This window comes from Bos grunniens, chromosome 5, assembly GCF_055505025.1.
Source record: "Bos grunniens cultivar Pamir isolate PY7600 chromosome 5, Bosgru_T2T1.0, whole genome shotgun sequence".
NCBI lineage: Eukaryota > Metazoa > Chordata > Mammalia > Artiodactyla > Bovidae > Bos > Bos grunniens.
In genome coordinates this window covers 104,067,371-104,095,306 of record NC_141169.1, presented here as the reverse complement: position 1 = coordinate 104,095,306, position 27,936 = coordinate 104,067,371, and the positions used below count along the sequence as shown (strand labels likewise).

Below are 27,936 nucleotides of genomic sequence, written 5' to 3'. Positions count from 1 at the left end.
CTAGAGTCAGAAAGATCCCTTTAGAAGGAAATAGCCACTGACTCCAGTACTCTTGCCTGGAAAATCTGTTGGACAGAGGAGGCTGGCGAGCTACAGTGCAGGGGTTGCAAAGAGTCAGACACGACTGAGCAAGCAGGCATGTGCTCCAGGACCCAATCACCAGATCATTCTGAGAAGGGGGAAAAGACCTGCAATCTCATCCCCCCAACTTGATGGGTCTCACTTCATGCCTCCACAGTCACCTGTGAATTCATGTACTCCTGGCCCTCATTTTCTGCTGACCTGATAAATATTGTATTTCAAAACTTCTTGTAGGTCTCTGCTTCCACCCTGAGCTCAGTGCTGGGGAAACTCATTACTTGATTGTACAAAAGATATTCTCCATGGGTCAACAGATCCCACACCCAGACCCTGTGAGATCTTACAGTCTGCAGATGTCGACCAGAGTGATTAGGAGAGAGAAAGGCACTCATGGTTTTTGATGCATCTTTTCTATCCCAGTCCCGGTCATGGGACCTGGCTCCCAGGACCACGGAAGCAGGAGGTCAAAGGACTGTGCTGCTCATATAAGGAGATGTGGAAGATTCAGAAGCTCATTGGTGTTCAGAAAGGGGCAGATGCAGCCTCCGATAGTGGCTGAAATCGTGAAAGGTGTTGCTATTGGCTCTCAGGAGGGAGGGTGTAAGGGATGGTCTATATAGACCCAGTCAGCATCCTGATGCTCCTCACAGGCTTATCCTGCAGCTGGGACTGTGATCTTGAGGACGTGGGGTCAGGATGGCTCTGGGCACACACCTCTCCCTGCGGGGACTCTGTGTCCTCCTCCTCGGCACCATGGTGGGTGGTCAAGGTAAGGGCTGCCCCTCTGTCCTGGGTCCACAGAGCAGGGAGTGGACATTGTGGTGAAAGGAAAGGTGTCTGGATCTGTGGAGCCATGGTCTCAGTATTTTTGATCAAAAAGGAGCCATGCTGACTGTGAACACTGGTCCGTCTCCTGTGGGGGGTCCACTGGTCATAGTGGCAGATTTTACAGAGCAGTGAGGTTTGGCCTGGACCTACCTGGGTCAGCCTGAGTCCCTCCACTGTCTCCCTTGTTCTCAGGGAGCTTCTAGAAGTCCCAATGGCTCCCAGTGTGTGGAAGTTCCAGCCACTGACCTCAGATGGGACTCTGGGCTATTCCCACACACTCCATGTGCCTGGTGTGTGAGCACTCCCGCTGGGTCCCCGTGTTTCCTGTGTCTGTGCTCCTGTAGGCTCTGTATGTGTGTGTGTGTGAAGGTAAGGAGTATGTGAGGGTGTGTGTTTGTAAGGGTAGGAGGAGTATGTCTGTGAGTATGTGAGGAATGTGTGAGGGTGTGTGTATGTGAAGCTGTGTGTGTGTGTGTAAATAGAATGTGTGAGTGAGGGTGTGAAGAGTGTGTGTGTTTGTGGAGTGTGTGAGGAGTGTGTGAGGGTGTGTGATGTGTGTGTGTGTGTGTGTGCGCATGTGTGTGTAAGGGGTGGTACAGCCTGTCTGTGTGACAGGAACAGGGCTGCTGAGCAGGGACTGAGTCCGTTGGTCTGTGAAGCACACAGGGTGTCCACAGGGCTGGGTGTCATGCCGCTGCATGTGACCAGATCAGAGATAATGGTGCACCTGCCTGCCTCTCTCTGGCTCCTCTCCCCCATCCCCTGGGCTCCCCTCTGCTTGTTGCCCTGTCTGCCCAGCACTGGGCTCTATGAGAGGCTCTGCTTGCTGGCCTCACCTGTTCCCACCAGGTGTTCATTGTGGAGCAGAGGAGCCTGCAGCCAGGAGAGGGGACCTTTTGTCTGTAGAGATCAGTTGAAGCACAGCTTCAGGTGTATAAGTTCCCAAGTCCCTGCCCCGGTCCCTGTGATATTTCCTGATATGCTGCGGCATGGGACGGTCCCTTCCCCTCCCAGGATCTGCTATGACTCTGTAGGGAGCACTTTCTCTCGTGCCCTCTCCTGTCCCTCCCTGGATCTGCTTTCCACTGAGTGAGGGTAGAATGTGTTAATCTTTCTTCATGGTCTGCAGGGTTTCCTTGGACAAATCTGCTGATCTCCTTATGGGAGTCCTCTTGGGTGACAGAATTTTTTCTTCTCTTTAGACCTTTAGAATTCTTTGTCTTAGCATTTGGACAGTTAACTCTGTGAGTCTTAGAAAAGGTTGCTTTGGATTGAAATTTTGGGGTGACTTATTAGCTTCTTGAACTTAGATGTCCAGATCTTTCCCTAGGTTTGGGAAAATTCTCAGCCTGTGTTTTCTCCTTTCTGTTTTAATTATTTATTTTTGGCTGTGCTAGGTCTCCTTCCTTGCATACAGGATTTCTCTAGTTGTGGTAAGCAGTGCACAGACTTCTCACTGCAGTGGCTTCTCTTGCTGTAGACCACAGGCTCTAGGTGCACAGGTTTCAGTAGCTGTGGCACACTGGCTTAGTTGCTCTGCGGCATGTGGAATCTTCCTGTACCAGGGATTGAACTGATGTCCCCTGCACTGGCAGGTGGACTCTTATCCACTGCACCACCAGGAGGTCCTCAGCCCTTAATTCTTTTCTCCCTCACTTCTCCTGCCCTGACTCCATTGCATACATTGTTCCTCTTTATGGTGTCCATAGTTCCCACTGGCTTTCTATATTCCTTTCTTTCTCTTTTTGCTTCTCTGCGTGGATACTTTCAACTGATCTTTCTTCTAACTCATTGATTCTTTTTTCTTTTTCTTTCCCTCGGTCAAGTCTGTTGTTGAATCTCTGTATTGAACTTTTAAGATTACTCATTATATTGTGTGGATGCTAAGTCACCTCAGTCATGTCTGACTCTTTGTGACCCTATGGACTGTAGACTCTTCGGTCCATGGGATTCTTCAGGGAAGAACACTGGAGTGGGTTGCCATGCCCTCCTCCAGGGGATCTTCTGGACTCAGGGATTGAACCCGAGTCTCTTACATCTCCTGCATTTGCAGGTGGCTTCTTTACCACTAGTGCCAACTGGGAAGCCCATTCATTTATTATTCAGTTTCAAAATATCTAGTTAGTTCTTTTTTAAAAAAATATTTTATATATCTTTATTGTTCTTATTTTATTTGCATTGTTTTATTGGTATCATTAAATATTTGAGTTATCTTGTAACACTCTAATCATCTTTTGAAGTATTATTTTGAATTCTTCATCAGGTAATTCCTGGATCTCCATTACTTTGAGCTGGTTACAGGAGGTTTTTTTTTTTTAATAGTTCTGTTATTTTTTTCTTTTTATTTTATTTTTTAACTTTACAATATTGTATTGGTTTTGCCGTATATCAACATGAATCCTCCATAGGTATATATGTGTTCCCCATCCTGAACCCTCCTCCCTCCTCTCTCCCCGTACCATCCCTCTGAGTCGTCCCAGTGCACCAGCCTCAAGCATCCAATATTGTTCATCGAACCTGGACTGGCAACTCGTTTCATATATGATATTATTCATGTTTCAATGCCATTCTCCCAAATCATCCCACCCTCTCCCTCTCCCACAGAGTCCACAAGACTGTTCTATACATCAGTGTCTCTTTTGCTGTCTCATATACAAGGTTATTGTTACCATCTTTCTAAATTCCACATATATGCATTAGTATACTGTATTGGTGTTTTTCTTTCTGGCTTACTTCACTCTGTACAATAGGCTCCAGTTTCATCCACCTCATTAGAACTGATTCAAATGTATTCTTTTTAATGGCTGAGTAATACTCCATTGTGTATATGTACCACAGCTTTCTTATCCATTCATCTGCTGATGGACATCTAGGTTGCTTCCATGTCCTGGCTATTATAAACAGTGCTGTGATGAACATTGGGGTACATGTGTCTCTTTCAATTCTGGTTTCCTCAGTGTGTATGCCCAACAGTGGGATTGCTGGATCATAAGGCAGTTCTATTTTCAGTTTTTTAAGGAATCTCCACACTGTTCTCCTCTGCACTTTCTGCCATAAGGGTGGTGTCATCTGCATATCTGAGGTTATTGATATTTCTCCTGGCAATCTTGATTCCAGCTTGTGTTTCTTCCAGTCCAGCGTTTCTCATGATGTACTCTGCATATAAGTTAAATAAACAGGGTGACAATATACAGCCTTGATGAACTCCTTTTCCTATTTGGAACCAGTCTGTTGTTCCATGTCCAGTTCTAACTGTTGCTTTATGACCTGCGTACAGATTTCTCAAGAGGCAGGTCAGGTGGTCTGGTATTCCCATCTCTTTCAGAATTTTCCACAGTTTATTGTGATCCACAGAGTCAAAGGCTTTGGCATAGTCAATAAAGCAGAAATAGATGTTTTTCTGGAACTCTCTTGCTTTTTCTATGATCCAGCGGATCTGATCTGATCTGACACTGTTCTCCATAGTGGCTGTGCTAGTTTGCATTCCCAAGAACAGTGTAAGAGGGTTCCCTTTTCTCCACACCCTCTCCAGCATTTATTGCTTGTAGTCTTTTGGATAGCAGCCATTCTGACTGGCGTGAAATGGTACCTCATAGTGATTTTGATTTGTATTTCTCTGATAATGAGTGACGCTGAGCATCTTTTCATGCATTTGTTAGCCATCTGTATGTCTTCTTTGGAGAAATGTCTATTTAATTCTTTGGCCCACTTTTTGATTGGGTCATTTATTTTTCTGAAATTGAGCTGTAGGGGTTGCTTGTATATTTTTGAGATTAGTTGTTTGTCAGTTGCTTCATTTGCTATTATTTTCTCCCATTCCGAAGGCTGTCTTTTCACCTTGCTTACAGTTTCCTTTGATGTGCAGAAGATTTTAAGTTTAATTAGGTCCCATTTGTTTATTTTTGCTTTTATTTCCAGTTTTCTGGGAGGTGGGTCATAGAGAATCCTGCTGTGATGTATGTCGGAGAGTGTTTTGCCTATGTTCTCCTCTAGGAGTTTTATAGTTTCTGGTCTTATGTTGAGATCTTTAATCCATTTTGAGTTTATTTTTGTGTATGGTGTTAGAAAGTGTTCTAGTTTCATTCTTTTACAAGTGGTTGACCAGTTTTCCCAGCACCACTTGTTAAAGAGATTGTCTTTAATCCATTGTATATTCTTGCCTCCTTTGTCAAAGATAAGGTGTCCATAGGTGCGTGGATTTATCTCTGGGTTTTCTGTTTTGTTCCATTGATCTATATTTCTGTCTTTGTGCCAGTACCATACTGTCTTGATGACTGTGGCTTTGTAGTAGAGCCTGAAGTCAGGTAGGTTGATTCCTCCAGTTCCATTCTTCTTTCTCAAGATCACTTTGGCTATTCGAGGTTTTTTTGTATTTCCATACAAATTGTGAAATTATTTGTTCTAATTCTGTGAAGAATTCTGTTGGTAACTTGATAGGGATTGCATTGAATCTATAAATTGCTTTGGGTAGTATACTCATTTTCACTATATTGATTCTTCCCATCCATGAACATAGTATATTTCTCCATCTACTAGTGTCCTCTTTGATTTCTTTCACCAGTGTTTTATAGTTTTCTATATATAGGTCTTTAGTTTCTTTAGGTAGGTATATTCCTAAGTATTTTATTCTTTTCGTTGCAATGGTGAATGGAATTGTTTCCTTAATTTCTCTTTCTATTTTGTCATTATTAGTGTATAGGAATGCAAGGGATTTCTGTGTGTTGATTTTATATCCTGCAACTTTACTATATTCATTGATTAGTTCTAGTAATTTACTGGTGGAGTCTTTAGGATTTTCTATGTAGAGGATCATGTTATCTGCAGACAGTGAGAATTTTACTTCTTCTTTTCCAATTTGGATTCCTTTTATTTCTTTTTCTGCTCTGATTGCTGTGGCCAAAACTTCCAAAACTATGTTAAATAGTAGTGGTGAGAGTGGGCACCCTTGTCTTGTTCCTGACTTTAGGGGAAATGCTTTCAGTTTTTCACCATTGAGGATAATGTTTGCTGTGGGTTTGTCATATATAGCTTTTATTATGTTGAGGTATGTTCCTTCTATTCCTGCTTTCTGGAGAGTTTTTATCATAAATGGATGTTGAATTTTGTCAAAGGCTTTCTCTGCATCTATTGAGATAATCATATGGTTTTTATTTTTCAGTTTGTTACTGTGGTGTATTACATCGATTGATTTGCAGATATTGAAGAATCCTTGCATCCCTGGGATAAAGCCCACTTGGTCATGGTGTATGATCTTTTTAATGTGTTGTTGGATTCTGGTTGCTAGAATTTTGTTAAGGGTTTTTGTATCTATGTTTATCAGTGATATTGGCCTGTAGTTTTCTTTTTTTGTGGCATCTTTGTCAGGTTTTGGGATCAGGGTGATGGTGGCTTCATAGAATGGGTTTGGAAGTTTACCTTCCTCTGCAATTTTCTGGAAGAGTTTGAGTAGGATAAGTGTTAGCTCTTCTCTAAATTTTTGGTAGAATTTAGCTGTGAAGCCATCTGGACCTGGGCTTTTATTTGCTGGAAGATTTCTGATCACAGTTTCAATTTCCGTGCTTGTGATGGGTCTGTTAAGATTTTCTATTTCTTCCTGGTCCAGTTTTGGAAAGTTGTACTTTTCTAAGAATTTGTCCATTTCTTCCACGTTGTCCATTTTATTGGCATATAATTGCTGATGGTAGTCTCTTATGATCCTTTGTATTTCTGTGTTGTCTGTTGTGATCTCTCCATTTTCATTTCTAATTTTATTGATTTGATTTTTCTCCCTTTGTTTCTTATGAGTCTGGCTAATGGTTTGTCAATTTTATTTATCCTTTCAAAGAACCAGCTTTTGGCTTTGTTGATTTTTGCTATGGTTTCTTTAGTTTCTTTTGCATTTATTTCTGCCCTAATTTTTAAGATTTCTTTCCTTCTACTAACCCTGGGCTTCTTCATTTCTTCCTTTTCTAGTTGCTTTAGGTGTAGAGTTAGGTTATTTATTTGACTTTTTTCTTGTTTCTTGAGGTATGCCTGTATTGCTATGAACTTTCCCCTTAGGACTGCTTTTACAGTGTCCTGCCGGGGTCCAGCCCTAGCTGATCCAGGGTATTCGAAGGAGAGACGGCCTAGGCAACTATTTATATGCTAATTAGAGATGTAAAGAGTAATAGAATGAGGATAGCTCAGTAGGAAAATTCAGTGGAGAAAAGAGGCTGAGTAGCTTGGTTTACGCAGAAAATCAATATAACCCGTGACACCAGGTTAGCCCTGACCACGAAGGCCGCAGGCACCCTCTCGAATAGCAGAAGGTGCCCCACCTTAGACACCTTCTCGAGTGGGTCTTAGAAGCCCAGGCAAATAAATGGCCGCAGAGGACCTCCGTGCTCCAGATGGAGACTTCAGCCAGAAGTTAAAGGGAAGAATGACATGGGGAGACCAAGCGTTGGTGAGCAAGGCCCGTAGCTTTATTTTCAACAGGGGTTTTTATACCCTAAGTTACACATAGAGGATAATAGGGGATGCAAAGTCAGCAGTTTTTGATCCTTATCAAAAACCAGGGTTTCTTTCCTGCAAATTTATCATATACAAATGGTTTAGGTGATTTACATCATCTTCTGGCCAGAAGACCTATTAACATTTTATGACTCTTGACAAGGACTTATCAACAAAGACTTATTTTCTCTAAGAGTAATTATTTTAAGGTTTGGTGCCATCTTCCAAAGATAAAATTGCATTCCTATAGGGTGGATGTGTAATGGGTTTACAACAAAGGAAAGAATTTATTACCTTAAGGGTCTAAAGTTACTAACACCAAGGCCACTACTTATTTTTTCTATATACCAACTATTAATTAATACATATTCAAGGATACAATTCAGGGGATGTGAAAACTTGGCAGCAAGCATTGGCTCATCAATGAAATCTTTTACTAGTTTTATTCTGACAGTTTCTAACTCTCTAAGAGGCTCTAAGCTATTTGAATATCTTAAGCTTCCTGTGTCTCTCGAGGCTGGGAGACTGTAAACAATCTTATGCATAGCTGTGGGAGTCTGGGTAAACTTGTCAGGCGAGTTAGAGAGCCATCTGAGGGGTTTGGATTTAAACACTCCTTATTGCCCAGGAACTTTATTAATTGGAGCTGTAAGTTAACTCTTTGACAGAGAGAGCAAGATGGTGGTGGGGGACAGCCCCCAGTAAAGTCAGAGGTGAGAGCACAAAGCAATAAAGTAGGCAGACTCTGGTTTTTTGGGGGGTAGATGCTCGAGAATATCCAGGGGGACTCCTGAGGCTCGATCCCGCCTTTGCCTATGCCAAGCTTCCTTCCTCATGACCTTTGTCACGAGTGGAATGCCTCACCGGCTCCCAGCAGTGTCCCACAGGTTTTGGGTTGTTGTGTTTTCATTTTCATTCATTTCTATGCAAATTTTGATTTCTTTTTTGATTTCTTCTGTGATTTGTTGGTTATTCAGCAGTTTGTTGTTTAGCCTCCATATGTTGGAATTTTTAATAGTTTTTCTCCTGTAATTGAGATCTAATCTTACTGCATTGTGGTCAGAAAAGGTGCTTGGAATGCTTTCAGTTTTTTTTGAATTTACCAAGGCTAGATTTATGGCCCAGGATGTGATCTATCCTGGAGAAGGTTCCATGTGCGCTTGAGAAAAAAGTGAAATTCATTGTTTTGGGGTGAAATGTCCTATAGATATCAATTAGGTCTAACTGGTCTATTGTATTATTTAAAGTTTGTGTTTCCTTGTTAATTTTATGTTTAGTTGATCTATACATAGGTGTGAGTGGGGTATTAAAGTCTCCCACTATTATTGTGTTATTGTTAATTTCCCCTTTCATACTTGTTAGTATATGTCTTACATATACATGTTGGGTGCATATATAATTGTTATATCTTCTTCTTCTTGGGTTGATCCTTTGATCATTATTTAGTGACCCTCTTTGTCTCTTTTCACAGCCTTTGTTTTAAAGTCTATTTTATCTGATATGAGTATTGCTACTCCTGCTTTCTTTTGGTCTCTATTTTCATGGAAAATCTTTTTCCAGCCCTTCACTTTCAGTCTGTATGTGTCCCATTTTGAGGTGGGTCTCTTGTAGACAACAAATATAGGGGTCTTGTTTTTGTATCCATTCAACCAGTCTTTGTCTTTTGTTTGGGGCATTCAACCCATTTACGTTTAAGGTAATTATTGATAAGTATGATCCCATTGCCATTTACTTTATTGTTTTGGGTTCGAATTTATACACCCTCTTTGTGTTTCCTGTCTAGAGAATATCCTTTAGTATTTGTTGGAGAGCTGGTTTGGTGGTGCTGAATTCTCTCAGCTTTTGCTTATCTGAAAAGCTTTTGATTTCTCCTTCATATTTGAATGAGATCCTTGCTGGGTACAGTAATCTGGGCTGTAGGTTATTTTCTTTCATCAATTTAAGTATGTCTTGCCATTCCCTCCTGGCTTGAAGAGTTTCTATTGAAAGATCAGCTGTTATCCTTATGGAAATTCCCTTATGTGTTATTTGTTGTGTTTCCCTTGCTGCTTTTAATATTTGATCTTTGTTAACTTGATTAATATGTATCTTGGGGTGTTTCACCTTGGGTTTATCCTATTTGGGACTCTCTGGGTTTCTTGGACTTGGGTGATAATTTCCTTCCCCATTTTAGGGAAGTTTTCAACTATTATCTCCTCAAGTATTTTCTCATGGTCTTTCTTTTTGTCTTCTTCTTCTGGGATGCATATGATTCGAATGTTGTAGCATTTAATATTGTCCTGGAAGTCTCTGAGATTGTCCTCATTTCTTTTAATTCGTTTTTCTTTTTTCCTCTCTGATTCATTTATTTCTACCATTCTATCTTCTAATTCACTAATTCTATCTTCTGCCTCTGTTATTCTACTATTTGTTGCCCCCAGAGTGTTTTTGATCTCATTTATTGCATTATTCATTATATATTGACTCTTTTTTATTTCTTCTAGGTCTTTATTAAACCTTTCTTGCATCTTCTCAATCCTTGTCTCCAGGCTATTTATCTGTGATTTCATTTTGCTTTCGAGATTTTGGATCATTTTCACTATCATTATTCGGAATTCTTTATCAGGTGGATTCCCTATCTCTTCCTCTTTTGTTTGGTTTGGTAGGCATTTATCCTGTTCCTTTACCTGCTGGGTATTCCTCTGTCTCTTCATCTTGTTTGTATTGCTGAGTTTGGGGTGTCCTTTCTGTATTCAGTCAGTTTGTGGAGTTCTCTTTATTGTGGAGTTTCCTCGCTGTGTGTGGGTTTGTACAGGTGGCTTGTCAAGGTTTCTTGGTTAGGGAAGCTTGTGTCGGTGTTCTAGTGGATGGAGCTGGATTTCTTCTCTCTGGAGTGCAATGAAGTGTCCAGTAATGAGTTATGAGATGTCTATGGTTTTGTAGTATCTTTGGGCAGCCTGTATATTGGAGCTCAGGGCTGTGTTTTTGTGTTGCTGGAGAATTTGCGTGGTATGTCTTGCTCTGGAGCTTGTTGGCCCTTGTGTGGTGCTTGGTTTCAGTGTAGGTATGGAGGTGTTTGATGAGCTCCCATCAATTAATGTTCCCTGGAGTCAGGAGTTCCCTGGAGTCAGGATTTGGACTTAAGCCTCCTGCTTCCGGTTTTCAGTCTTTTTTTCCAGTAGTCTCAAAACTTCTCCTTCTATATGACACCATTGATAAAACATCTAGGTTAAAGATGAAAAGTTTATCCACAGTGAGGGACACCCAGAGAGTTACATGGAGAAGAGAAGAGGGAGGAGGGAGTTAGAGGTGACCCAAATGAGATGAGGTGGAATCAATAGAGGAGAGAGCAGGCTAGCCAGTAATCACTTCCTTATGTGCACTCCACAACTGGACTGCTCAGAGACGTTCACGGAGTTATACAGAGAAGAGAAGAGGGAGGAAGGAGACAGAGGTGGCCAGGAAGATAAAAGGGGGGAATGAAAAGGAGAGAGACAGATCCAGCCAGTAGTCAGTTCCCTGTGTTCTCCACCTTCTGGAACACACAGAAATTCACAGAGTTGGGCAGAGCAGAGAGGGGTTGGGGAAGAGACACAGGCGACCTGGTGGAGAAAAAGGAGAGTCCAAAGGGGAGAGAGCAGTCAAGCCAGTAATCTTTCTCCCAAGTAAAAATGGGTACTGAAGATTGGGTTATTAAAAGTACAAAATTGATAAAATATACCAAAAAGCAAAATTTAAAAATCTAGAGTAGAGTTTGGAATTTCAAAAATACAATGTTAAAGAAAAGAAGAAAAAGAAAGAGAAAAAAAAAGTCACAACAATTATTAAATATAGGTACAAAATTGATAACAAATACCAAAAAGCAAAAATTCAAAATCTCCTTATGAAGACAATAGGCTGCTTTTCTGGATGCCTGATGTCCCCTGCCAGCATTCAGAAGTTGTTTTGTGAAATTTACTCGGTGTTTAAATGTTCTTTTGATGAATTTGTGGGGGAGAAAGTGGTGTCCCTGTCCTATTCCTCCACCATCCCAGAACAAGTTTCCCAGGAGGTTTACTGTATTCCTTTGGTGGGATTTTGCTTCTCTGATTCTTTTTGATGTCTTATTCTCTTGTAGATGTCTGCACATTTAAAAAAGCAGTCATCTGTACCAGAGTCTATATTATGATTTCAGTAGGGAAAGCCTTTCACCTCTGGGTAGGGGAACACTGGAATGTTCAGCAGGGTGCCAAAAGCAGAGGCATAGGGTGGCACTGGGTCTGAGAGGACATGAGATCTGTTTGGCTCAGGCTGCTGATGTCCACAGCATTGACAACTGTGTGGTGTTTTGCAAGTGTTGCAGGGGGCTTGCCATCACTGGAATGGTTGTTGGTATCCTCAGTAGTGCCTCTGGCTCCAAAGCCTAGAAATCATAACCAGCAGTGGTGGTGGCCAGAGCCAATGGTGTGCACACATTAGGCTTTAAGGGCCTGTTGCAGGTGCCTCTGTGGGGGGAGATGATGGTTGCAGGTGCTCAGGTTGTGAGAAGGCCTAGGAAGGCAGCAAAGACTGAGACCAACAATGGTTCATTGCTTAAACTCATGTCCATTGAGTTGGTGATGTTATCTGACCATCTGATCCTGTGCTGCTCTTCTCCTTGTCCTTCAGTCTTCCCAAGCATCAGGGTCTTTTCCAACGAGTCAGCTCTTTGCACCAGGTGGCCAAAGTATTGGACCTTCAGCCTCAGCATCCGTCTTTCAATCAATATTCAGGGTTGATTCCCTTTAGGATTGACTGGTTTGATCTCCTTGCTGTCCAAAGAACTCTCAAGAGTCTTCTCTAGCACCACAGTTCAAAAGCATCCATTCTTCGGTGCTCAGCCTTATTTATGGTCCAACTCTCACATCCATACATAACTGACTACTGGAAACAATCATCTGTGCTGTTATTAATTCTTTCAGGGGTAAAATCTGCTGCATCTGTCTGTAGAGCAGGTCACTGTGGACTGTGATTTCTCCTGCCATGTGGTTGCTATTGGTCCTTTGCTCTTCTTTCTTATGCCTAGCCATCTCTATAAGACTGGCTCAGCTTTGCAGGTCTGCGTGAAGTGAACCTGAAGCAGGACTTTCATATGGTGCCCCCAAAGGCTAGGGACACTGGTTACTCAGTCTGCTCTTACTCTCCTGGTGAGAGAAACTCTGAGTGATGCTGGTTTGAAGGATGGAATGATGCCACCAAAATGACAGTGTCTTGGCATGGTCAAACTTCTTAGAGTACTCCAGATCTTTCTGGAGCTGTTTTTATTACTGATCACTGTCTACCTTTTGGTCTTTTTTTAAAAGAGGATGGAGGCTGCTGTTTCCTACATCAGCATTTTGGTAATGGCACATTTGAGGTCTTTATTCCTTGAGAGACTGGTTTTGAGTGTAGAATTTTAGATTGGCAATTTTTTTTTTCCTTTCGATAAATTAAAAGTTTCAATCTACTCTACCCTGGCATCTCTTTTTGTTCTTGGGGATTTAGATGTTAGTATAGGTGTTTATCAATTTTATATATCTAATCTTTATCTCAGTGTTTTTCTATTTGTCAGTGTTTTTCTATTTGTCAGTGTTCTGCTGTTATTGTCCATTTTAGTAAAAGTAAGCTAGGTTCAGGTCAGTTCAGTTCAGTTGCTCAGTCGTGTCCAACTCTTTGTGACCCCATGAATCACAGCACGCCAGGCCTCCCTGTCCATCACCATGTCCCGGAGTTCACTCAAACTCACGTCCATCAAGTGGGTGATGCCATCCAACCATCTCATCCTCTGTCGTCCCCTTTTCTTCCTGCCCCCAATCACTCCCAGAATCAGAGTCTTTTCCAATGAGTCAACCCTTCGCATGAGGTGGCCAAAGTACTGGAGTTTCAGCTTTAGTATCATTCCTTCCAAAGAACACCCAGGGCTGATCTCCTTTAGAATGGTCTGGTTAGATCTCCTTGCAGTCCAAGGAACTCTCAAGAGTCCTCTCCAACACCACAGTTCAAAAGCATCAATTCTTTGGCACTCAGCTTTCTTCACAGTCCAACTCTCACATCCATACATGACCACAGAAAAAACCATAGCCTTGACTAGATGGACCTTTGTTGGCAAAGTAATGTCTCTGCTTTTCAATATGCTATCTAGGTTGGTCATAACTTTCCTTCCAAGGAGTAAGTGTCTTTTAATTTCATGGCTGCAGTCACCATCTGCAGTGATTTTGGAGCCCCCCAAAATAAAGTCTGACACTGTTTCCACTGTTTCCCCATCTATTTCCCATGAAATGATGGGACCAGATGCCATGATCTTAGTTCCTGAATGTTGAGCTTTAAGCCATCTTTTTCACTCTCCTCTTTCACTTTCATCAAGAGGCTTTTTAGTTCCTCTTCACTTTCTGCCATAAGGGTGGTGTCATCTGCATATCTGAGGTGATTGACATTTCTCCTGGCAATCTTGATTCCAGCTTGTGCATTTTCCAGCCCAGCGTTTCTCCACAAAAAGTGCTTAATTCCACAAGCACTTTAATCATGGCTATTTAAATTCTCTGTCAGATAACTCTAGCAGCTGAAAACCCTGGGAAATTCTTTCCAGTATCTCCTTTTTCCTTTCTGTTTTTCATGAGATCTATTTTATATGTGTTTGTTTTAAAGATAGATATTGAAGAAATTGTAGAACTCCTTCAGAAAGAATTTTGTTTTGCTTCTACTTAGGTGTAGATTTGGGCTTCCTGGTGGATTAGATGGTAAAGCATCAAAGCTGGAGACGTGGGTTACATCCCTGGGTTTGGAAGATCCCCTAGAGGAGGGTGTGGCAACCCACTCCAGTATTCTTGCCTGGAGAATCAGCATGGACAGAGGGGCCTGGAGGGCTACAGTCCATAGGGTTGCAAAGAGTCAGAGAAGACTGAGTGACTAAGCACAGCTCAGGGATAGATTTAGCGACAAAACATCTTACTTAACTCATTCTTACAGCAACACTTGGGTTAAAACAGAAATTGTGGTACTGTCAGAAGCAGAACTCTCCTTGGAGAAGGTGAACACTAAGATTATGATAACTTTACTACTGGGTCACAACTTTCATCTTAGGCTCCATCACTAGGTCATTATTTCCTTTAACAGTTTCTTATTATTCAACCCTTCCAGACTTCTGATCATTGCTGTTTCTGCAGGAAATCACACCCAGGTGCTGCTGAAGTGCAATGACTCCGTATCTGAACCAGCAGGCTCTACGGCCTCAGAGGAGAGCGTCCCCTACTGCCCAGGTAAGGGTCCCACAGGACAGAAGACCCTTCTCAACCCCTGGGGTCACCGCCCGATTGTCCCATTTCTCCTTCCTCAGACAGCAGACAGCTCCGCCTGGTGGACGGAGGAGTTCTCTGCGCCGGGAGAGTGGAAATTCTTGACCAGGGCTCCTGGGGCACCATCCGTGATGATGGCTGGGACCTGGCCGATGCCCGCGTGGTGTGCAGGTAGCTGGGCTGTGGAGAAGCCCTCAGTGCCACGGGGTCTGCTCACTCTGGGGCAGGATCAGGGCCCATCTGGCTGGACGACCTGAACTGCATAGGAAAGGAGTCCCACGTGTGGAGGTGCCCTTCCCGGGGCTGGGGGCAGCACAACTGCAGACACAAGCAGGACGCCGGGGTCATCTGCTCAGGTCTGCGCTGCACACTGTCCACAGGCTGGGAGAGGGGTGGGGCCCTGGAGGAAGGGGGTCTGAGTCCTGAGGGAGAGATGCTGAAAGGACCAGAGAAGGAGGCTTCCTTCCATGGAGCCTGTCTTTCCAGAAGATATGAAGATGAGGTGCTTTCACTTCCTTCTGCAGCAGCTGAGATTCTGGTCCTTTCTTTTCAGCAGTGTTTCCTGGCAGAGCCTTTTCTCACAGGTTTTCTTGAAAGCAGGGCTCTCTCTCCAGTTACATACAAAAAATTTAAACCCACAGTACTAGTTTTCATTTGCTTAGGTAACAACATACCAACTAGTGGTTTAAAACAGTATGTGTTTATTGCCTTACTTCTGCTTTTGAACTGTGGTGTTGGAGAAGACTCTTGAGAGTCCCTTGGACTGCAAGGAGATCCAACCAGTCCATTCTGAAGGAGATCAGCCCTGGGATTTCTTTGGAAGGAATGATGCTAAAGCTGAAACTCCGGTACTTTGGCCACCTCATGCGAAGAGTTGACTCATTGGAAAAGACTCTGATGCTGGGAGGGATTGGGGGCAGGAGGAGAAGGGGACGACAGAGGATGAGATGGCTGGATGGCATCACTGACTCGATGGATGTGAGTCTGAGTGAACTCCGGGAGTTGGTGATGGACAGGGAAGCCTGGTGTGCTGCCATTCATGGGGTCGCAAAGAGTCAGACACAACTGAGAGACTGATCTGATCTGATCTGTAGCTTAGATGTCCAGCATGGATCTCACTGGGCTGGGATCAAGGCTTTAGCAGTGCTGCATCACTTTTGCGGCTTTAGGGATGAATCTGTTTCTTGTCTTTTCAAGCTTCTAGAAACTGCCTACATTCTTTGGTTCATAGCCCCCTTCATCCATTTTCAGATCAGCAATGCTGCCTGTCTTCAACCATTATCCAGAGTCACATCCCTCTCTCTAACCAGAGCTAAGAAAAGTATTCTACTTTTAAAGACAGTGGGTCTAAGGATGTGGTTAGACTCAGCTCACATTGTTAACACAATATTCTAGCTTAAACTCACCATCCCATGGTCCTTACCTTAATCACATTTGTAAATCCCTCTTGTCAGATATGGTAACAGATTCACAAGTTGCAGAGATTGGGATGTGGACATTCTGGGGTTAATTATTCTGCCTATCTCCCCAGTATCTACATCACATCACTTTGATATACTCTAAAGATTTTGTAAAGAAGCAGGATTTAGCTTCCTTCCCTCACTAGCACCCACAAAGTTTGGTCTTCCTCTCAGTTCATTTCCACTACACCATTGTGGTAGAAATAGAAAGACAGACACAAATGGACAAAGTCAGTTAAAAGGGAGGCGATGTTAGTCTTGTCATCTAGTAGGTATCTCTTGAACAAGGTCAGAGATGAATGTTTACTATTTCTAGAAGAAAGGAAAACCTAGAACATCCAGCAAAGTTTTTACTGTGTCCTGTCTCCTCTCCTTTCAACCTTAGAGTTCCTAGGCCTCAGGATGGTGAGTGAGGACCATCAGTGTGCTGGGTGGCTGGAAGTTTTCTACAACGGGACCTGGGGCAGTGTCTGCTGCAGCCCCATGGAAGACATCACTGTGTCCATGATCTGCAGACAGCTTGGCTGTGGGGACACTGGAACCCTCAACTCTTCTGTTGGTCTCAGAGAAGGTTCTAGACCCCGATGGGTGGATGGAATCCGCTGTCAGAAAACTGACACCTCTCTCTGGCAGTGTCCTTCTGACCCTTGGAATTACACTTCATGCTCTCCAAAGGAGGAAGCCTATATTTCGTGTGCAGGTGACTCACTACATGTTTCTGTGTGTCTGTCCCAACCCTGTAGGATGCAGTGAGATTTGATATTTTAAAATCTAAGTGATATTTTAGTAATCTAAGTTTAATTTGGGTCCACAAAGATGACATTGAGTAAAAATGTTAGTCACTCAGTTGTGTCTGACCCTTTGTGACTCCATGGACTGTATAGCCTGCCAAGTTCCTCTGTCCATGGAATTCTCCAGGCAAGAATACTGGAATGGGTTGCCATTCCCTTCTCCAGGGGATCATCCTGACCTGAGGTATCAAAATCGGTTTTCCACATTGCAGTCAGATTCTTTACCGTTTGAGCCACCAGAGAAATCTAAATCAGGTAAGGATGGAACTAATTTAATTCACATATTCCAACCTTGATTGTTAAAATTTTTGAGATGTAATTCTTGTAACATTGTACTAGTCCTAAGTGTACAACATAGCATTTATGTATTTGTACATATTGGTAAATAATCACCACATGTATAGTAATATCCATCACAACATGTAGTTACAATTTTTTTTCTTATGATGAAAACTTTAAGATGTATTTTCCTACCTACTCTCAAGTATAAGATACAGGGTTAACTGTAGCCACCATGCTGTACATTACATCCTCATGACATTAATTTTAGACCTGGAAGTTTGTATCTTTTGGCTACCTTCACCCATCCCATTTTGACCACATTGACCCTCTGGAAACCACCAAACTGTTCTTTGCATCTCTGAACTCATTTTTCTGTTTTTTTTTTTTTTTAAATAATGCACATGTAAATAAGATTAAATGGTATTTTTCTTTATCTATCTGACTTAGTTCATTTAGCATAAGGCCCTCAAGTTCCATCCATGTTGCAAATGGCAAGATTTTCTTCTTTTTTACGGCTGGATATATGTACATAGCAAATTTTATTTATCCATTCATCCATCAAAAAAAGCTTAATGTTGTTTGGCTATTTTAAATAATTCTGCAATGAACATTGAGTTGCACATATCTTTTTAAGTTAGTGTTTTAATTTTCTTCTGGTAAATACCCCAAAGTGAAATTACTACCTCACATGGCAGTTTTATTTTTAGGTCTGAGTTTCTATTGAGGAACCTTAATACTGTTTTCCGTGGTGGCTGCACCAACTTATCTTTCCCCCAACTGTGCACAAGCTTTCTCTTCTCGCCACAGTCTCAAAAATTCTCATTATTTCTTGTCTTTTTGATAAAAACAACTCTGAGGTGATATCTCATTGTGGTTTTGATTTGCATTTTCCTGATGATTAGTAATGTTGTATATCTTTTCATGTACCTTTTCATGAACAACTGTATGTTTTCTTTGAAAAAATGTCTATTCAGGTCCTCTGCCCATTTTAAAATGAGACTGTATTCTTTTGCTATTGAGTTATATGAGTTCTTTATGTATTCCACATATTAACCCATATCAGAAATACATTTTGCATATATTTTCTCTGATACTAAAGATTGTCTTTCCATTTTTTTAAAAAATATTTTTCAGCACGATATCTTTGCCCTTTATTTATATATTTACCAACCTGCATGACCTACTGGATCTTAGTTCCCCAAACAGAGATTTCATCTGGGCCATGGCAGTGAAAGCACTGAGTCCTGACCACTGGACTGCCCTCTAAGTTCCTCATTTTGCTGATGGTGTCCTTTGTTGTGCAGAAGTTTTTTAGTTGTATGTCATCCCACTTAGTTAGTTTTGCTCTTGTTGCCTAATCCAAAAAGCCACCACCAAAACTGATGTCTATAACTTTTTCTTCCAGGATTTTTATGGCTGCAGGACTTATGATTAAGTCTTTGATCCATTTTGAATTAATTTCTGTGAATACTACGAGAGAGTGGTCCAGTTTTATTTTTTGCATGTAGCTGTCCAGTTTTCCCAACACCATTTATTGAAGAGAATGTCCTTTCGGCATTGCATATTCCTAGTTCCTCTGTCAAAAATTAATTAACTGTATGTATTTGGGTTTATTTCTGGGCTCTCTATTCTATTCTGTTGATTTCTGCACCCATTTTTATACCAACACTATACTGTTTTGCTTAATACAGCTTTGAAATATAGTTTTAAATCAGGAAACATGGCACCTCCAATATTGTTCTTCTTTCTCAAGATTGCTTTGGCTATTCAGGGTCCTTTGTGGTTCCATACAAAATTTACATTGTTTGTTCCATGTCTGTGAAAATTTCCTTTGGAATTTTGATAACAAAATCCACTATCTTTCATCAGTGTCTTAGAGTTTCATTGTACAGGACTATCACCTCTTTGGTTAAATTTGTTCCTAATAATTTATCAGTTTTTTGTTCAACTGTAAATAGAATCGTTTTCTTAATTTTTCCTTATGGCAATTTGTATCAAAATGCAACTGATTTTTGTATATAAAGTTTGTATCTTGTGACTTCACTGAGTGTATTAGTTCTAACAGATTTTGGTGGGGACTTTAGGGTTTTCTATATATAATATTATGAAATCTCCAAATAGCATCAGTTTTGCCTTTTCCTTTCAGATTTGTGTGTCCTTATTTTTTTTCCTTGCCGGATTGTTTTGGCTAGGAATACCAAAACTATGTTGAATAAAAGTGGTGATTAGGCATCTTTGTCTTGCATCTGATCTCAGAAAAAAAAATATTCAGCTTTTTGCTGTTGAGTAGGAGGTTAGCTGTGAGTTTGTCATATGGTCTTTATTATATTGAGATATAATCCCTCTATATATACTTTATAGAGGTTTTTAAAATCAGAAATGGATGTTAATGTTTTCAAATGTTTTTTCTACATCTACTGAGAGGATATGATTTTCATTTTCATTTTGTTTACTTGGTGTATCACATTGATTAATCTGTGAATATTGAACCATCCTTGCATCCTTTGGAACAAATCTCACTTGATCATCATGCATGATCCTTTGGATGCATGATTGAATTATGTTTTTTAATACTTTGTTGAGGATTTTTGTCCCTCTGTTTATCAGAGATATTTCTTGTCTGGTTTTGATATCAGAACCTTGTTGGCCTCATAAAATGAGTTTGGCAGTGTTCTTTTCTTCTGTTTTTTGAAGAGTCTGAGAAGGTTCTACCACTTAACACCATTACACTGGGAATTGGGATTTCAACAGCAAGTGCTGAATGAAGTAAATAAATGTTGGGGGGTGACAGATATTCAAACCAAAGTGCTTATTCCCTGCAACACTTCTCTCTCTCTCTCTCTTTCCTACATACACAAACACACACATGCATTCAGATATATCTTGAATGATATGCTGGGTGTTGCCTGAGAGCATGTGGTGATAGATATTTCAAAAACATACATTCACCACCCCTTGCCTCTCTTGCCTCATCTCTTTGTCTTTTCCACTTGAAGGCTAAAGAAGCATTAAACTGTTAAATCTTTTATTGATGATATTTTTCCTACAGTAAAGCACCAGAAAGTGGGAGGTGGTTAAGTCTCTGACCCTGAAAGTGAGTAACCACCTCGCAGAAATCCTGCCATCACTTTCTCAGAGGATCTCTGTATAGATTGGGTAGGAGGCTTGATAGGATGATGTGGAAAGAATACATTAATTCTGATATTTTTTAACAGGTAGATTTTACACTTATGTATATTTCTTTCAGTTTCAGGCTTTTGTGCCTTTTTCTTGGTGTTTTGTTTGTAATTTCTGTTTCCTCTGATTACTTAGCTTTCTCAGTATATCTATTTGAGTCTATTGCAGACAGTTTTACTTTCAGTTCAGTTTAGTCGCTCAGTCATGTCCAACTCCTTGTAACCCCATGGACTGCAGCACACCAGGCCTCCCTGTCCATCACCAACTCCTGGGGTTTGCTCAAACTCATGTCCCTTGAGTCAGTGATGCCATTCAATCATCTCATCCTCTGTCATCCCCTTATCCTCCCCCTTTCAATCTTTCCCAACATCAGGGTCTTTACCAATGAGTCAGTTCTTTGCATCAGGTGACCAAAGTATTGGAGTTTGAGCTTCAGCATCAGTCCTTCCAATGAATATTCAGGACTGATTTCCTTTAGGATGGACTGGTTTGAACTCCTTGCAGTCCAAGGGACTCTCAAGAGCCTTCTCCAATACTACAGTTCTAAAGCATCAATTCTTTGGTGTTCAGCTTTCTTTATAGTCCAACTCTCACATCCATACATGACTACTGGAAAAACCATAGCCTTGATTAGACGGACCTTTGTTGGCAAAGTACTGTCTCTGCTTTGTAATATGCTGTCTAGGTTGGTCATAACTTTCCTTCCAAGGAGTAAGCATCTTTTAATTTCATGGCTGCAGTCACCATCTGCAGTGATTTTGGAGCCCTCCCCCCCAAATAAAGTCTATCACTGTTTCCATTGTTTTCCATTTACTTGCCATGAAGTGATGGGACCAGATGCCATGATCTTCGTTTTCTGAATGTTGAGCTTTAAGCCAACTTTTTCACTCTCCTCTTTCACTTTCATCAAGAGGCTTTTTAGTTCTTCTTCACTTTATGCCATAAGTGTGGTGTCATCTGCATATCTGAGGTTATTGCTATTTCTCCTGGCAATCTTGATTCCAGCTTGTGCTTCATCCAGCCCAGTGTTTCTCATGATGTACTCTGCATAGAAGTTAAATAAGCAGGGTGACAGTATACAGCCTTGATGTATTTCTTTCCCTATTAGGAACCAGTCTGTTGTTCCATGTCCAGTTCTAACTGATGCTTCCTGAGCTGCATATAGGTTTCTCAAGAGGCAGGTCAGGTGGTCTTGTATTCCCATCTCTTTCAGTATTTTCCACAGTTTGTTGTGATCCATACAAAGGCTTTGGCATAGTTAATGAAACAGAAACAGATGTTTTTCTGGAACTCTCTTGCTTTTTCGATGATCCAACGGATGTTGACAATTTGATCTCTGGTTCCTCTGCCTTTTCTAAAACCCGCTTGAACATCTGGAAGTTCATGGTTCATGTACTGTCGAAGCTTAGCTTGGAGAATTTTCAGCATTACTTTGCCAGTGCGTGAGATGAGTGCAATTGTGTGGTAGTTTAAACATTTTTAGACATTGCCTTTCTTTGGGATTGGAATGAAAACTGACCTTTTCCAGTCCTGTGGCCACTGCTGAGTTTTCAAATTTGCTGGCATATTGAGTGTAGCACTTTCACAGCATCATCTTTTAGGATTTGGAATAGCTCAACTGGAATTCCATCACCTCCACTAGCTTTGTTCGTAGTGATGCTTCCTAAAGCCCACTTGACTTCACATTCCAGGATGTTTGGCTTTAGGTGAGTGATCATACTATCATGATTATCTGGGTCATGAAGATCTTTTTTTGTATATTTCTTCTGTGTATTCTTGCCACCTCTTCTTAATATCTTCTGCTTCTGTTAGGTCCATACCATTTTTGTCCTTTATTGAGCCCATCTTTGCATTAATATTCCCTTGATATTTCTAATTTTCTTGAAGCGATCTCTAGTCTTTTGCATTCTATTGGTTTCCTCTATTTCTTTGCACTGGTCACTGAGGAAGGCTTTCTTATCTTTCCTTGCTATTCTCTCCCTTCAGGGAACTTCCATAAGCCTCTTATCCTCCTCCATCAGAGGGCAGACAAACTGAAAACCACAATTACAGAAAACTGACCAATCTGATCATATGGACCATGCTTTGCCTAACTCAGTGAAACTATGAGCCATGCCAATATGGCCACCCAAGATGGATGGGTCATGGTGCAAAGTCTTGACAAAATGTGGTCCACTGGAGAAGAGAATGGCAAACCACTTAAGTATTCCTGCCTTGAGAACCCCATGAACAGTATGAAAAGGCAAAAAGATAGGACACTGAAAGATGAACTCCCCAATTTGATAGGTGCTCAAATTGCTACCGGAGATCAGTGGAGCAATAACTCCAGAACGAATGAAGAGACAGAGTCAAAGCAAAGACAACACTCAGCTGTGGATGTGACTGGGGATAGAAGCAAAGTCCAAAGCTATGAAGAACAATATTGCATAGGAACCTGGAATGTTAGGTCCATGAATCAAGGCAAATTGCAAGTGGTCAAACAGGAGATGGCAAAAGTGAACATAGACAATTTAGGGATCAGCGAACTAAAATGGACTGGAATGGGTGAATTTAACTCAAATGACCGTTATATCTACTACTGTGGGCAAGAATCCCTTAGAAAAAATGAAGTAGCCATCATAGCAAACAAATGAGTCCAAAATGCAGTACTTGGATGCAATCTCAAAAATGACAGAATGATCTCTGTTCATTTCCAAGGCAAACCATTCAATATCATAGTATTCCAAGTCTATGCAATGGCAACCCACTCCAGTACTCTTGTCTGGAAAATCCCATGGACGGAGGAGCCTGGTAGGCTGCAGTCCGTGGGGTCTCTGGGAGATGGAGACGACTGAGTGACTTCACTTTCAGTTTTCACTTTCATGCATTGGAGAAGAAAATGGCAACCCACTCCAGTATTCTTGCCTGGAGAATCCCAGGGACAGGGGAGCCTGGTGGGCTGCCGTCTATGAGGTCACACAGACTCGGACACGACTGAAGCAACTTAGCAGAAGTAGCAGCATGCCCGAACCAGTAATGCTGAAGAAGCTGAAGTTGAAGCTATGAAGCTTCTATGAAAGCTTCTATGAAGCCCTACAAGACCTTCTAGCACTAACACCCCCAAAAGATGTCCCTTTCATTATAGGGGACTGGAGTGCAAAAGTAGGAAGTCAAGAAACACCTGGAGTAACAGGCAAATTTGGCCTTGGAGTGAGGAATGAAGGCAGGGCAAAGGCTAACAGAGTTTTGCTAAGAGAATGCACTGGTCATAGCAAACACCCTCTTCCAGCAACACAAGAGAGGACTCTACACATGGACATCACCAGATGGTCAACACCAAAATCAGATTGATTATATATTCTTTGCAGCCAGAGATGGAGAAGCTCTATACCATCAGCAAAAACAAGACCAGGAGCTGATTGTGGCTCAGATCATGAACTCATTATTGCCAAATTCAGACTTAAGTTGAAGAAAGTAGGGAAAACCACTAGACCATTCAGGTATGACCTAAATAAATTCCCTTACGATTATACAGCAGAAGTGACAAAAAGATTTAAGGGACTAAATCTGATAGAGAGAGTGCCGGATGGACTATGGACGGAGGTTCATGACATTGTATAGGAGACAGGGAGCAAGACCATCCCCAAGAAAAACAAATGCAAAAAAGCAAAATGACTGTCATGGAGGCCTTACAAATAGTTGTGAAGAGAAGCAAAAAGCAAAGGAGAAAAGGAAAGGTATACCCATTTGAATGCAGAGGTCCAAAGAATAGCAAGGAGGGTTTTGCTTTACTCAGTAGCTATTTGTCTATCTTTTTCTGAAGTCTACTTGGTAAATCTGTATATTCCCTTACAGAGTTTCTTCTTACTACAGAAATATTCTCTTGTGCGTATGTCATATTGAATAATAGATGAGAGTAGTTTAGAATCTATTTAACAATTTTCCACTGAAACCCATGGCAGATTCATGTTGATGTATGGCAAAACCAAAACAATATTGTAAAGTAATTAGCCTCCAATTAAAATAAATAAATTTATATTAAAAATTATGTAAGTGAAATTTTAAATATAAATTTATTCTGTGTTTATGGACTAATTTTCTTTAATACACTTTATTTTCATAAACCATTATCATTAATTTATATTTGCTTCACTATTTGTTGATTAGCATTGATTTAAAGAAAATATATTTCACTGAATTTTATTCATCTGCTCATTTATTTAATAAATATTTAACAAGCACTTATCATGGTATTTGTCCAGCTTCCCTGGTGGTTCAGATGGTAAAGCATCTGTCTACAACGCGGGAGACCCAGGTTCGAGCCCTGGGTTGGGAAGATCCCCTGGAGAAGGAAATGGCAACCCACTCCAGGACTATTGGCTGGAAATCCCATGGACAGAGGAGCCTAGTAGACTACAGTCCACGGGGTCGCAAAGAGTCAGACACAACTGAGCAACTTCACAACTTCACTTCACTATCATGGTATTTAGAAAATGTTCTCCATCCATACTTGTTGAATGAGTGCATACAATGTGTAAGCACTGTCCTAATAGAATAAACACAGGGGAATTAAAGTATGCAAGGTCTTTCCTTCATTCAGGGGTGTGTTAGTGTGTGTGTGTGCCTTTGTAGACGCCTGTGTTTATATTTGTTATTGAATGTGGAGAGTGATTAATAAGTAAATATTTATAGGTGTTTCAGATATCTTTCTCTATCTTCAATTTTTTCTCTAGAATATTTTACAAATTTTCTTATTTATTTTTAGGAACTCTATAAACTAACATAATTTACCATTTTTCTTACATTATTTGGAAATATTTCCCCATCTTTTGTGTATGATTTTAGGTTTGTATATGTATATGGGAGGTTATGTGATCAAATTTGTAACATTTTAGTTTTTTGACTATGCCTTTACTGCAATGTTTCAAATGCCATTCTTCATCTCAAAAGAACTTTTAATCAAGTTTATTTTCTACAAATGATTTTATAATTCCACTAAATAATATTTAAAACCTTACTGCATATAAATTGATTTTGCTGTGTATGGGTGTAATACTGTCACCAGTTAGGAATTACACTTTAGATATGTGGTATTTTTACTTATAATTTCAAAATAAAAATATATTATCTCATGATCTCATGGGTATGACACCAAAAGAATAGGTAAAAATAGACAAGTGAGATTATCCCAGATGGCTCAGTGGTAAAGAGTTCACCTGCCAGTGGAGGAGACACACAAGACATGGATTCAACCCCTGGGTCAGGAAGATCCCCTGGAGAAGGAAATGGCAACTCACCCCAGTATTCTTGCCTGGGAAATCTCATGGACAGAGGAGCCTGGCAGGCTATACTCCGTGAGGTCGCAATGAGTTGGACATGACTGAATGACTGAACACCAGCACGACAGTAAAAGAAACAACAGTAGAGTGAAAAGGCACCTTATAGCAAATCATATAAGGGATTAATTTGCAAAATATATAAGAACCCTACAGCTCAAGAGCAAAACAAAAGCAACAGCAGCAAAACCTCTAATAAACTGATTAAAAAAATTAGTCAGGGACTAGCCATTTCTCCAAAGAAGACATATGAATAGCTAACAGGTATATGAAAATATACTGACATCTCTAATCATCAGAGAAATGTAAATGAAAACCACAATGAGATGTCATCTTACACCTGTCAAAATGGCTATAATTAAAAAAAAAGACAAATGTTGACAAGGTTGTGGAGAAACTGGAACTCTTCTGGATATTTATCCACATTAAATGTGTATGTTGCACCTCAAAGCTATGACCAAAAAATCTGTATAATTTATAGTGATTTGCCTTTTCATTCTGGTATTAAGTTTTTTCTCTCTGCTCTTGATTAGTATTGCGCAGTGTTGATCAGTTTTCAGTGAGCCATGTTTGAACGGCTTTCCTCTGTTGTCTTTGTCTTATGCTTACTTTCTTTTTTAGATTAACTTTATTTTTTTCTTTATTAATTCCAATCTTATACATTCTTTAGGCTTTATTTCTCATATCCTAGCTTCTTAAATGAAAGCTTACATTTTTACATTTTCTGTCTCCCCTCTTTTCTAAATCTAGGGTATAAATTTCCCTTAGACACTACTTTAGTTGCATTGGAAGAATTTAGTTACAGCATATCTTTGTTACCATTATTTCACAATATTTTCAAGTTTGAAAGTTATTTCTAGACCCAGGAATTCTTTGGAAGAATATTTCTTAATTTTCTGAGTAGGAATGGCTAAGTATATTTTCTTATTAATACTTAACTTAATTTCACTCTGGTCAAAGTAAATATTCTGTATAAATTCAATTCTCTGAAGGTTTTTGTTCTATCACATGATCATCAAAACATCTACTTCTGCTTTGTTGACTATGCCAAAGTCTTTGACTATGTGGATCACAACAAACTGGAAAATTCTTCAAGAGATGGGAATACCAGGCCACCTGAGCTACCTCTTGAGAAATCTGTATGCAGGTCAGGAAGCAGTAGTTAGAACTGGACATGGAACAACAGACTAGTTCCAAATAGGGAAAGGAGTAAGTCAAGGCTGTATATTGTCACCCTGCTTATTTAACTTCTATACAGAGTACATCATGAGAAATTCTGGGCTGGATGAAGCGCAAGCTGGAATCAAGATTGCTGGGAGAAATATCAATCACCTCAGATATGCAGATGACACCACCCTTATGGCAGAAAGTGAAGAACAAAAGAGCTTCTTGATGAAAGTGAAGGAGGAGAGTGGAAAAGCTCAACATTCAGAAAACTAAGATCATGACATCCGGTCACATCACTTCATGGAAAATAGATAGGGAAACAGTGGAAACAGCGACAGACTTTATTTTGGGGGGCTCCAAAATCACTGCAGATGGTGACTGTAGCCATGAAATTAAAAGATGCTTACTTCTTGGAAGAAAAGCTATGAACAACCAAGACATCATATTAAAAAGCAGAGACATTACTTTGTCAACAAAGGTCCATCTAGTCAAGGCTATGGTTTTGCCAGTAGTCATGTGTGGATGTGAGAGTTGGATTATAAAGAAAGCTGAGCAACAAAGAATTGATGCTTTTGAACTGTAGTGTTGGAGAAGACTCTTTTTTTTTAATTCTTAATTTTTTTATTTTTTTAAATTTTATTTTATTTTTAAACTTTACAATATTGTATTGGTTTTGCCAAATATTGAAATGAATCTGCCACAGGTATACATGTGTTCCCCATCCTGAACCCTCCTCCCTCCTCCCTCCCCATACCATCCCTCTGGGTCGTCCCAGTGCACCAGCCCCAAGCATCCAGTACCATGCATCGAACCTAGACTGGTGACTCGTTTCATTCTTGAGAGTCCCTTGGACAGCAAGGAGATCCAACCAGTCCATTCTAAAGGAAATCAGTCCTGAATATTCATTGGAAGGACTGATGCTGAAGCTGAATTTCCAATACTTTGGCCACCTGATGGGAAGAAGTGACTCATTTGAAAAGACTCTGATGCTGGGAAAGGTTGAAGGTGGGAGGAGAAGGGGACAACAGAGGATGAAATGGTTGGATGGCATCACTGACTCGATGGACATGAGTTTAAGTAAACTCTGGGAGTT

The 27,936-nt window shown here is 40.7% G+C and overlaps 1 protein-coding gene across 2 annotated transcripts; it reads left to right on the top strand.

Moving 5' to 3' along the window:
- The first annotated feature begins 727 nt into the window (after nt 1–727).
- Nucleotides 728–22,520, top strand: LOC147372844 (antigen WC1.1-like). 2 transcript variants are annotated; one of them, XM_086402106.1, is made up of 4 exons: nt 728–850; nt 14,523–14,615; nt 16,497–16,811; nt 22,348–22,520. In XM_086402106.1, exons 1-4 carry the CDS (start codon nt 778–780, stop codon nt 22,419–22,421), a joined length of 555 nt encoding a protein of 184 aa, XP_086258232.1. In that variant the 5' UTR covers nt 728–777; the 3' UTR covers nt 22,422–22,520. The 2 variants fall into 2 exon arrangements, with proteins under 2 accessions (XP_086258232.1, XP_086258233.1); XM_086402107.1 differs by lacking the exons at nt 16,497–16,811; nt 22,348–22,520 and adding an exon at nt 14,693–15,007.
- Nucleotides 22,521–27,936: the final 5,416 nt, after the last annotated feature.